The sequence below is a fragment of the Juglans microcarpa x Juglans regia genome, chromosome 7S (genome assembly GCF_004785595.1).
Source record: "Juglans microcarpa x Juglans regia isolate MS1-56 chromosome 7S, Jm3101_v1.0, whole genome shotgun sequence".
Classification (NCBI taxonomy): domain Eukaryota; kingdom Viridiplantae; phylum Streptophyta; class Magnoliopsida; order Fagales; family Juglandaceae; genus Juglans; species Juglans microcarpa x Juglans regia.
This window is the reverse complement of record NC_054607.1, coordinates 10,337,762-10,350,494: the sequence shown is the minus strand read 5'-3', so window position 1 is coordinate 10,350,494 and position 12,733 is coordinate 10,337,762. Positions and strand designations below refer to the sequence as shown.

At 32.9% G+C, this 12,733-nt stretch overlaps 1 protein-coding gene and 1 long non-coding RNA gene across 2 annotated transcripts; one reads left to right on the top strand and one right to left on the bottom strand.

Annotated features, from left to right (window-relative positions):
- The first annotated feature begins 4,165 nt into the window (after positions 1-4,165).
- Positions 4,166-11,871, top strand: LOC121240239 (very-long-chain 3-oxoacyl-CoA reductase 1-like). The gene is made up of 4 exons (XM_041137635.1): positions 4,166-4,895; positions 5,985-6,054; positions 6,776-7,017; positions 11,601-11,871. Exons 1-4 carry the CDS (start codon positions 4,276-4,278, stop codon positions 11,623-11,625), a joined length of 957 nt encoding a protein of 318 aa, XP_040993569.1. The 5' UTR covers positions 4,166-4,275; the 3' UTR covers positions 11,626-11,871.
- LOC121240240 lies at positions 8,603-10,946 on the bottom strand. The gene is made up of 3 exons (XR_005935494.1): positions 10,514-10,946; positions 10,107-10,163; positions 8,603-8,752 (listed from the first exon to the last, which is right to left on the bottom strand). It is a non-coding gene; the product is annotated as an uncharacterized LOC121240240 (long non-coding RNA).
- Positions 11,872-12,733: the final 862 nt, after the last annotated feature.

Genomic DNA, 12,733 nt, shown 5'->3' with positions numbered 1-12,733 from the left:
TCTGCATTGGAAATGATAAAGATGGCCTTTTCACTTCTAGTGTCCTTTGCATATTGAACCTTTATTATTTATACCTGTACCAACAAAGGAAAAAAAAACTCATAATCCACACAAGTCCTTTCAAATAATCATATTTAAAACTCAGGAAGCACTTTAATACCTACGCTTCAAACGATAGCTAGTGTCAAACACGTGGTAACTTGCTATGAATAATGCTGGAGAAACTCTTTATCGTGTATAATACAATACAGCACAAGCATTTAAATCTAGCTAAAAATAAATGTTGATCATCTAATACATAACACTAACAGCTATGTAAATTCACAAAGGTTGTGTTTCTGGTAACATTAACAACCAGTTAGAGGTAGAGAATTAGCTAAAATTTAAACTCACATGGTCAATTAAACTCACCCGGTAAACCCAGTTCAAGAAGTTTTCTTTTTGACAGTTACTCACACCAAGTAGGTCTTTAATCCGTTCCTAGGGGGAAGCGGGGGTGGGGGGCAGTTTCTATTTAAGCTATGATTCACTAGCACAAATGCCTAAAGGCTTCATCTTCCTAGTCTAATAGTATTCAGATCTGTTAAGTAAAATCCCTTGTTGAACTCAGACGAGTAACATAAAGTTGTTAACCTGAGATTCACCTTGACTAACTTGTTAGATTGAGTGATCACCCAATGCAAGTGTTCAGTCACTTAATCCTTTCTACTGTTTATGCCAACTAACGCTCATGAACATGCAAGAATGGAATCATCATTCATGTCTACTTTTTTCTTCTCTGTTTTTGCTAATTGGTTTTTTTCCTGCTCCATAGTGAAAAAAAAAAAAGCATTATTGTTGCAGAGTATTTTTTGCTACTATTTATGCCATTCTTGGATGAGAAAAAACCCAAAATCAGCAACTAAAAAATACAAAAACTACAGATCCAACAAACACAAAACTGTAGATGATCCAAGAAACACAAAAACACATAAAATGATTCATGTTAGAAATGGAGAGATACTAGGAAACAAAATGGACGATGATGATGTCAGCTGCGGGTGGAGGGGTGAAGCCATGCAGAAGAAGAACGAGTTGGGCTGGAGAGAATGCGGGGGTCGGGGGCAAATTTAGTTTTGCGATGTGAAAGAAGAACGAGCTGGAGGGGTAATTTGGATTTGCAAATTTCTGGACCTTTAAAACGTACCGTTTTAATTTCTATTTACACGTAAGCTGGTGTGCAGAAATTGAATAACAGTAAGAAGTTGCGTACAAGGACTCTTCATCTCAATTCCATCTAAAACATAGCAATAGCAGATGGCCTATGCCTTGTTTTTATCGAACGGAGTAATGTGCACGTACGGCGTTTCCATTTTTGGTGATGGCTAGCCGACCTAAAGCTCCTAGAGGTCTGAAATTTTCGTACGAGTGCTGCTACATCCACCAACAGTCTCCATCGAGAAGGTTAAATTATTTTTTTTATTATTTTTAAATAATTTTTTAAATTTATTAAACATTTTAAAAAATATAAAAATTACAACTTATTAAAAAATTAATAATTAATTAAATAAAATAAAAAATCGGCGAGATACTTGTTGAGCCCAGTATTATTCTTGTGGTATTTGCTTGAGAATCCAAAATACTAAGATCATTTATGTCCGTACAAGTTGTGATTAATTTTGTTTGAAACAAAAAATTGACCCCGTTTGGATATTGAAATGAATAAGATTAATTTAATTTAATCTAAGTTTAAATTGAATCTAATATTTAAATACCCAACTTTTAATTTATTAAATATCACTCAACTCAAAACTTCTTTACATATAAGACCTGCAACTTTTTTCAACTCAGTATCTCTTTACATGCGATACTTATAATATTTTTTAACTTCTTATAAACACATCTAAACTCTTCTTAACATTTAAATATATCTAAACTCATCTTAAATACGTCTCATAAAACTTATTCTATCATTTTAACTCACTATTATTCATAAAGAATTTAGCTCATCTCAATATCTAAACGGAGCCTAAATATTTCAGAAAGCGACGTGTTTAGTACACAAAGATTGATATTGAAAAACAAAATTATAAAATTGAAGTATTTTGATATAAAAGATAAAATATAATTTTAAGTTATAAAATATATTTTAATATAAAGTACTAAATTTAACTTAATAATTTAAATTACCTCAGCGCATAAAAAATTATTTTAATAGATTTATCACTTCTCCTGTAAAAAATACAATTAGACAACTGTATTCTATTAAGAAAAAATTCTCACTTCGGACGGAAAAATATCAAAAATAAATTTCTTGATAACAATGAGCCCACAAATAAAAATCCAAAATGAACCAACAAAAAAACTCCCAAACCAATACATCATCCTCTTCGAAGATACAGAATGCCAAGTTTGTCCAAACGAATAATTCCCCTGATAGGACATTCTATGGAAGTATCATCTCCAAGCTGAAAATTAGCCCATGTGCCCCCTGCTTAACTCAATAATTTTTTACATATGAGACTCACAACTTTTTTCAACTTAACATCTCTTTATACGTAGAATTTATAACCTTTTTTAACATCTCATAAACATATTTAAACTCATCTTAACATCCAAACGCATCTAAATTCTTCTTAGATGAACCTCACAAAACTTATTTCACTATATTAACTCACTACTATTTATAAAGAATTTATCTCTTCTTAATTAACTCAACATCTAAACGAGGCAGAAAGCGATGTGTTTAGTGTGCAAAGATCGATATTGAAAAACAAAATTATAAAATTGAAGTATTTTGATATAAAATAGAAAATATATTTTATATTTTAAGTTATAAAATATATTTTAATATAAAGTACTAAATTTATAAACCTAATAATTTAAATTTGGCCTAAGCGCATAAAAATTTATTTTAATAGATTTATCACTTCTCTTGTAAAAAATACAATTAGACAAGTACTGCACCTACCTAGAACCAAACTACAATTTATCAAAATCAGATTCTTTTTAAAAAAAAATATTTTTTTAAACACTGTCCACTATTCGAAATAAGATAAATACGACACAATATAATTAAAACTTCCCATCTAAATGTATTTCATCTATTCATTAGAATATATTATTTTAATACAAATAAAAATTAGTTTCTATAATAAATATTTTTAAAAAAATTTTAATCTACAATAATAATTTAATCTCCCCTCCATTTCTTTACTATTGGTCAAAAACTTGTTAACATTTTAATCCAAACATTCCTCAGCATTACCTCATTTACACATCTCTCGCATAGTATGTGACAAATTAAGCAATTGACTGTATCGACTTTGGTTGTGGTTTGTCATTGGACCTACTCTCGAGCTTTAATTATCAATGAAATAATATTTGCAATCTTAAATTATGTAATTAGTTTGGTATACTATTTTTAAAAAATATCGATAAATTTATGATCTACATGAAAAAATTATTTTTCTCATAATTAGTGGGCTCAATTTTTTTTCAAAATAAAAAATGTGCGAGATTTATATACGTTAAGATTGCATCTAACATTATTTTTTTTTTATTAATATGATATATTTTTACACGTGACACTGAAAAAAATATAGTTTTTTTTTATTTTTATTTTTTTAAAAAAAGAAAAAAACTCTTTGAGATCAACAACAAAAATTTAATAATGATGATACTAATTATAATAATAATACGTGTGGTACCAGTGTTTTGAATTTCGTATCATACCGGTCGGTATGGTCGAAATTTGCCGTACCGACCCAGTGGCTGGTACAGGTATCATATGTGTTTCCTACTGACCCAAATACCGGCCGTACTGGCCTGTACCGGCTTATATTTTAACCTGGACCGGCCTATATTTCGACCTTTGTTTATTTTTTATTTTTTCAAACTACAAGCTTATTTTTTGACTCCCAATTCAGACTATACTACTTATAATTTATATATATATATATATATTTATATATATAATTTATTTATATATAGACTATTATTTTAGAATATAATTTATATATATAATTTATTTATATATCGATTATTTTAAAACGGTATACAAAATAGTACTAATATTAAAATATTTCGTTTCAGTACCTTAACGGATATGGCATCCAGTATTTAAAACATTGTGCGGTGCACTAGTGGTCCTTGTTCACATGACTGGCGCCTCCCTTATCCCATCCCTAGCTATTCCAAATACATAATTCCGGGCTGAGAACGCTACAAACGTGGGAACCAGGCAAAACTTGCCATCATACTTCACTTTTCGTTTTGATCTTCAGTCGAGCAGGAATGGAGTTTCAAGATTTCGTCCTGATAGCGGCGTGTTCTTTAGGCTTCATTTCTCTCTGCAAAACCTTCATCCGATTTGTGAAATGGCTCTGGGTTTCGTTCATCAGGCCTGCAAAGAATCTCAACGAGTATGGCTCTTGGGCTCTCGTAACGGGCTCCACCGATGGAATCGGCAAAGCCCTTGCCTTTCAGTTAGCTTCAAAGGGCATTAACCTAGTCTTAGTTGGTCGCAGCCCATCAAAACTCGAAGCTACGTCGAACGAAATACAGGAAAAGTTTGCAGGAAAAGTAGACGTAAAAGGTATTGTTATAGACTTGGCGAAATTTAGTGGGGAAGAGATATCAAACATGGTGGAGGAAGGGATTAAAGGGTTAGATGTTGGCATTTTGATAAATAATGCTGGGACGGGATCTCCTTATCCGATGTTTCTTCATGAGGTTGATTCTGAGGTTTTGGAGAGCCTAATAAGGGTGAATATGGATGCTGCAACTTGGGTGACGAGAGCTGTGCTTCCGGGAATGCTGCAGAAGAAGAAAGGAGCCATTGTCAACATAGGTTCTGGTTCCTCCATGGCCGTTCCTGCTTTTCCTTTAGGCACTGTCTATGCTTCAACAAAAGCGTAAGGTTCCTCTCGTTTTTGCATGTCATTATATATATATATATATATATATATATATATATAGGATTTTCTGTTCTTTTGCTCTTGTTTTCTACAATATCATTCCTTCTTTCTTCGCCATTTCTAAATGGGTTTTTGAATACTGTTGGCTGTAATATGTTTTTGGTCCCAAGCTGGATTTTCATCCATCATTAATAATGAATTGGTTTGCCAGCATAATTGGCTAACAATATATAAAATGACTCGTGAATTCATGATCACCAACTAGGTATAAAATAATCGAATTTGAGTTTGAATATAAATGGATTTGTGTCAAAAACAGATTGATGATCTACCAAGACATGATTAATATATAAACGGGTCAAACGTAGGTTGACCTGCAAAACCTACGATCAATTCATATAAAACGAATAAATCATATTGTTAGGTTCTATAAGTGTTTAGCTTTATATGCATTTATTATTATTGGAATATAATATTAATATGAGTATTTGACTATATAATTATTTTTGGAAAGTATTAATTTTCTTATCTATTATTGGTTTAGATGTTGAACAAAAATATTTATTATGAATTCAATTTTAATTGTGAATTATTTATATATAGTTATCCATTATGTATAATATGTGAAATTATATTAATTGGATCAAAATAAGTATATAGGTAAGCTCAACCGGCTATTTATATGAAACAGATTAAAATGGGTTACACTGATCAAGTTCAAGTTAACCCATTATTTATAAAGTAATGCTACGTATAGTCCCTAAATAGGGACTGCATTACAAGTCTAGTTAATTTTATCTTTAAATTTTTTCAAAATTATAATAATATCCTTATCAAAATGGTACTTTTTTCTATTTAATGAAGCGTTTGCATATTTGAGGACTGCAAATAGAATTTCTCTTATTTATATAATCTTGGTATTAGAGTTTTAGAATCTAACATATTTAATTAAACCGATCGATTATATTTATATTGATCCATAAAATCTAATATACATGAGTTATAACACATGAACTGAAAGACAATAGGCAAACACGAAGTACCGCCCTTACTGCATGCATGAGGTTTTTATGACCTTTGTTACAGGTATCTAGCGATGTTCTCGAGATGCATTAGTTGGGAATACGAGCAACACGGAATAGATGTTCAGTGCCAGGTTCTTCTATATTCCTAATTTCCTGATCTACTATTTACAAAGTTATAAAGACTGCTAGTCCAAAATGTAAATTAAACTTAATAGAAATATTTGATGGAGAAAAATGAGGCTCTCCATATATTATATATTCTCAATTACAGAATGTCTCTATTTATGAGGAAATTAAAAGGAGATAAATAAATAAATAAATAAATATTATAATAATTACAAAAATCAAATCTCTTAATATCTATCTTAAAAGTAGTGCACGTACACATGATACATATAATTTTACGTACAATAGTATACATATTGAGTCACAGTCCCGTTTTATTAACGTTTTCCGATCCCCATCCAAACAATTAGCACTCCGTGGGAGGAAAATGTCATCATATTCCCACTTTGTTTCACTCTTGAAAATGCTAATAATTAAGTACTCTCGAAGTACAAATAGATTGATACGTACTACTGTCACCCCAACATTCGTTCGTTGTCATGCTATTTTCTAATGATCATCACATAACAAGATATATAGCGTTAACGTACGTTGTATACAACTTAGCTTATATATATATTGGCATTGGCCGTATTTTTCATTTTTAACTTGAATTATTTAGAAATGCATGGAGATATTGATGTTACAAATTAGAAATGTAGTCTTAGATATATATGCTGTTTAATTAACCGTACGTTTCATGATCTAATATTCTTATTATGAGCGTATGTAAATATTTGCATGCAGGTTCCACTATTTGTGGCAACAAAGATGATAAGAGGTTTCAACACAGCTTCTTTATTCACTCCCTCAGCAGACATGTATAGCAAAGCAAGCATCCGATGCATCGGTTATGAACATATCTGCACGCCCTACTGGTTGCATTCTGTACAGTGGTTCTTAATACAAAGATTGCCAGATGCATTGTTAAATTGGTACCTGTTTGAGCTCTTTCTTAAATCACGCAAAAGAAGAATGGAGATAAAGTAGTACCACTACAACAAATACTGATTTTTCCTAAGAGTGACAGTCGTGGGAACAAGTATATCCTTAGTAGAAAATAATTTTTCTCACCAATTTGTTCTGTGGAAGACTCGTGGCATATAATAGATGGAGAAAGAGTTCTTTTCCACCAAATCACAAGTTCATGGGAAAAACCTTCTTTTTTCCACGATATTTGTGGCGGTTAAAACTTTTTTTCTTCGTGGCAAATAAGGTCTCATCTAGTATAATATGGTGAGAAATAACATTATTCTCTAAGAGAAGTGGTTGTGGCAAAAACTTTTTACTCATGACATCTTCATGGAAAAAGTTGTCTTTAGTATTTCCGATAAAATATTTTTCTAGGAAATATATATTTTCCACAAAATATTTCGTCAGAAATATTTATTTATGGGGAAATCTTGTCATGGGAATTAATTGCTTTCTGCAAAGAAAAGTATTTGCCACGAGTTTCGTTCATGGCAAATGCTAAGAGATTTCAAAAAATAAAAATAAATAAATAAATAAAAATTGTAAACTAAGAAAATGATCGTAACAAAGTCTAATATATGCTAAAATAAATATATTCGAATCTTGGAGATCCAAATTCATACTTATAATAATTTTTTTAAAAAAAATGTATCATTGTACTAACATTCACAAAAAAAACTTCTAATGAGAATCCAAGAGAGGAAACTATCCATACAATTTATACACATACACCACACAACCACAAAGAATTATAAGTTAAAATTCATGAATCTACAAAACCACAACCATACAATTTATTCAAGCTTTATAAGATCAACATACAATCCATTCGAAGCACTCATTTGTTTTTACAAGCTTCATCCATACCCAGTACATTTAATGTACACAAATTTGTCTATTAAACCAACATCATCATCATACTTTACAAACTCACTACAACTCCATCACTTAATCCCAACACTTCAAAACATTTTATCTTCATCCCAACTCCATTCCATGCTCAAACATTAACACAAGTGAAGCCACAACATTCCATCCACTCCATTGCAATCCAAATAGGCTATCGCCCAACCAAAAAAAAAAAGAAAAAGAAAATCCACTTTAGAACCAACGACATATTATAACTAACCCAAACAACTACATTTAATTAAAATTTGTTTATAATTAAACTACCTTTACTTTAATTAATCAATGAACAAATGCATAAAATTTCTAAACTAAGCCCCAAATCAAAGTGATATAACTAGTTTCCAGGTTAAAATGATGGAAAAAACGAGAGTATTCAGTAGTTGTGTGAACAATGAGACAGAATGCAATATTTGTGGTCAAGATAGTGTTGCTAGATCTTGTAAACATCAAAGCAGTTTGCAGTAAAATCATTAAAAAAGATCCTAAAGGTAGAATGAGATAGGACAAGATGAATAAAATACTGGATTATAAATATAGTATTGACCTTAACCCCTTAAGTAGTGAGCCGATGACTTGAGCCTTTATTGAAACTTGAAAGACACAATGACTATACTTATTTAGACCACCAGACATCAGATCATGTATTTAGATGTAACTTAAGAAACATAAAAGTTCCACAAACCCCCCCCCCAAAAAAAAAAACAAATAAAAGATACAATTAACCTTATAGAAGTGGGATTACAGGAAAAAAAAGGCTAGAAAACATACAGTTTGAAGTACAAAACATGGAACTGCAGCATAAAACTGCTTGTCAGCAATTAGCTTTCCAATATGAGTTGGAACCTAAGCCAAAGTTTCAAGTACAGAACATGGAAATTTTTCAAAATCACCAAACTGTGAAATCCAGAAAAATTAAAAGAGAATAATTGTAGTGCTAGTTTATAAATGATGAAGTCATAGTACAAGTACTTTTTTTACCATTTTCTAAGAAAAAGTTGGAACAACGGAGTAAGGGCACATCATAGCATGCACAAATGGCTGCATACCAATACATCTACTTATATATATATGCCTACATCTAGATATGAATAAAACAGGCAACTATAGCTCAAGTGCAAAATGATCCAAACACAAAGGTGTAGGCATAGCGTTTTAAAGCGTGGGATGGAAATTAGGCGATTGAAAATCTATAAGAATATGGTATTATCTGAAAGCTAAAAATAGGTATAGACAAACCTTGGCTATGCTATCAATTTGATCTAAGAGGGAACAACTTGGTGACGCAATGTTATTGACTCAATCTCATCTTCACGATCTTTCGATGTTAAAATATGGACAACATGAGGTAATGAATCAAAGCATGTTGCAGCCCAACTCTCATCTATTCTTGCAAGCTCTTCCCTCAGATACTACATTTTACTGTAATAGAAAACAAGGACTATGAGAAGAAGAAACAAGCAAATATGCACAGCACAACTTATATAAATAAGGTTCAACATCACACTTGGTTAGATAGTATCTAGCACATGATCCCTGAATTTCAAAAGAGGACTGCCATAGCAGTTGTTACTATTGTTAAAACAGGACTACTATGCACTATAATCATAGGGATAGTATTAAGTTAAATCAAAACTAAAATTATGTCAATGAAACGTTATCCACTTGACATTATTAGTGTTCCTAACATCAGTGTTCCCCATAAAAAAGGTTACAGCAATAATCATTTTAATTATTTACTATATAAGAACAAAATTATATGAGTAGGATATACATGAGTACATCCAAGTCATAACTATACAAAATTATATTACAAAGATTTAAATGTAGGTATTAGATTGCCTATGTGGTTGGCAGCTTGATGGATCTTCTAGTTCATTTTGCCTCTTGAACACCAACTCCTTCATCTTTGTGGCTTTTAGAACACTCAATCATTCAACTTCTAGCTCACCAAGAAATAGTATATAAAGCAACACTAAAAGTTCCATAGTATCGTCTTAATCTTACGCAATTTCATCAAAAGGGAAGTAAAGGACTGGACTGTCAAGGTATTAGTAGTAAATATGGTAATCTAGAATTTGTTAGCAATTGAAAGTTATAAATTACTTTTATCATGGCAGAGTGCAAGCATCCAAAAGAAACGATGGCACTCTACACAAAACATATATAATAAAGAACTGGGGAATCAGAGGACACATACCTCTGGAATGTTGTGCAGGGCAATAGCCAAGGCCAAATTGACACCAACACGAAGACCCTATAAAAGAAGCATGACAATGTTCATAAACACCCAATTCTTGTGAAACGACACATCATTTTAACTCAATGAATCCAGGAGCACACATTAGCAGTCTCAGGTTGCACACAAAACAGGTCGTGCGGCATCCAATTAATTCAATATTCAACTAAATCAATATGCACTCATATACATAACTCAATTTATAAGGCATATCAACATGTGTGTTGCCCATCTAATCCAATCCAACATAAATATACATATTCTATCACCTAACACTTGAGTTCAATACAACCCATTACATAAAATTTAATCATCTAAACCTCATATTACATTCAGTATGCATAAAATCTTAAAAATCCAATACTTACAAATACGTGGGAAAAATGCTGAGCAAGGGCTATTTGGAGGGGCTGAGAGAGGCATTGGGGTTGGAGGTGTCGAGTGCTTGGCACAGAAGAAAGGGAGTGGCAGAGAGGTGGGCTTTTGGCAGCGGATCTGGGTGGTGGAGACTCGTGAGAGAAAGAGGAAGCTACGGGGAAGGGAGAGATCGTGGGGGAGCTGGGGGATGAACGAAGGGAGCCTGCGAGGGCTGTCAGTGCCGTCGACAATGAACGGTGGTGTCTTGGGTGCGGGTTGCGACGACGATGTGGAGAAGCCGAGAGGGAAGGAGGCTCGTTACGGGGGAGGAGGAGAGGGAGAGAGAGGCGTAGTGGGGAGGTTGGGTTCGACGAGGGGTGGTCGTCGGTGAGGTGGTGGTGGCGCGACACTACAGTGGTGGCCGAAGCAGAAGAGAGGGAAGAGGGGTGGGGTTCCGTTAATTGCAAGGGGAGGGAGGAGAGAGAGGGAAAAGAGAAGTGAGGGGGATAAGAGAGTGAGGTTTTATTTAGGCGCTTTATCTTTGATCTTCAAATTGGTATGGCGGTGTAGATTACACTAATTTGCAGCGATAAAATGTCGCCGTAAATTTCTCGCAGCAAAATCCTTTTCCCCCACAAAATATGGTTTTACCCACAGCGTAATCTGATGGTAAAAGGTTTTTTTTTTTCCCACGAACAATTTTTGTGAGAAAATACCATATTTAATTTTATTATTATTTTCGGCAGGTATTCATTGCCGCAAATACTACTAACCCAAAATTAAAAAAAAAAAAAAAATTGGCAAACAAGATTATTTTCGGCGATAACGCGTCACCGAAAATAGCTAACAATTTTTTTGCAAAAAATGGATAACCCATGATTTTTGGAAAGTTTACTTGTGGCGACTTTTTATTGCCACAAAAAACATTTATGTCGTGGCAAAAAGTTATTTTCCACAAAGTTTTACTTGCCGGCTTGATCTTGTGGCAAAAAGCTTGTTTGTTTTCCCAGGAACAATTTCCGTGTTATCAACACACTATTTGTCACGATCGTACATCGTGGGGAAAGAATTTATTGGAAAAGCCCACATTTGTTGTAGTGAGTACAAGATTTCCGAGTGTTAGCCACTAAGAACATGATTTTGTTCGTGTAATATATAGAGTATGAGTTGTTTGATGATCTGAAAGCTTTTGGGAGAGTCATTTTTAAGAGTATTTTATCTAAATGCTTGGAGATAAGAGTGCTCTTTAAGCCTCTGTTAGGGTTTGAGTTTGGAAGATTAAAAAATGATTATATACATCAGCCTAAAATTTCTTTTAAAGCAAAGATGATAGGTATAGTTATTATATAAAAAGTACTTTAAGCACCTAAAAAAAAACTCTTTACCATTTTCTTAGCAAAATGTTAGAATCACCTTGAACCCGTTCGATGGTTGATTCTCAAATGTGATCTATTCTATGCATTGATAGAACTTAAGTGCTGCATGATAACTAACAAAGTTAAATATACCCTATGAAACCATGACATAATTTAAATGAGTTAAAAGAATAATGTAATTACTTGATAATCAAGGTTTGAGAAAAGACCACAACACTTCTTCCAATCGTCTAAATTCATTTCTTAGAAAAGTGTTTTGATTGCCTGCTCAAATGTCTCAAATTTCTTGGAGTATTAATGACACATATTCTTGTGATGATAAAATAATATGTAGAAATCAACTCAATCACAATTCGTATATCATGATCTTTACTATCAAAATGGAGCTCGAATGCGTCATAAGAAGGAAAAACTTAGTCAATTTTATGAAACAAAGTACTTATAGTCATCAGTTAGCTGGTTTTCCTCAAGAGTATCAAGAGGCGCGTTGTCTTCAGTTGGCAAGTCCTCAAGTTTCGGACTTGGCAACGGAGGCAAATTTTTTTGTTGCCTTTTAGGTGACATTCTTCCAATTCACTGTCATTATTAATGGATTAACATATAAGTGATTACTGAAAAGATATACATCAACAATCGAGATTAATACACTGGCATGTGATCGGGTTTAACACTCACTCAAAAAGCCAGACTATCCCAAGAGTCAAGCCTTGAGGTTGCCCCCACAAAGCAGGTGACCAAGGTTAACGCATGCGCATGTGAGTTTGTTTAACACTTGTGCCTAAGCAAAGTGGTCCAACAATCCTCCCGCTACCTCAGCGAGAAATGTTAGTGCATGCGCATGCACATGCTATTATG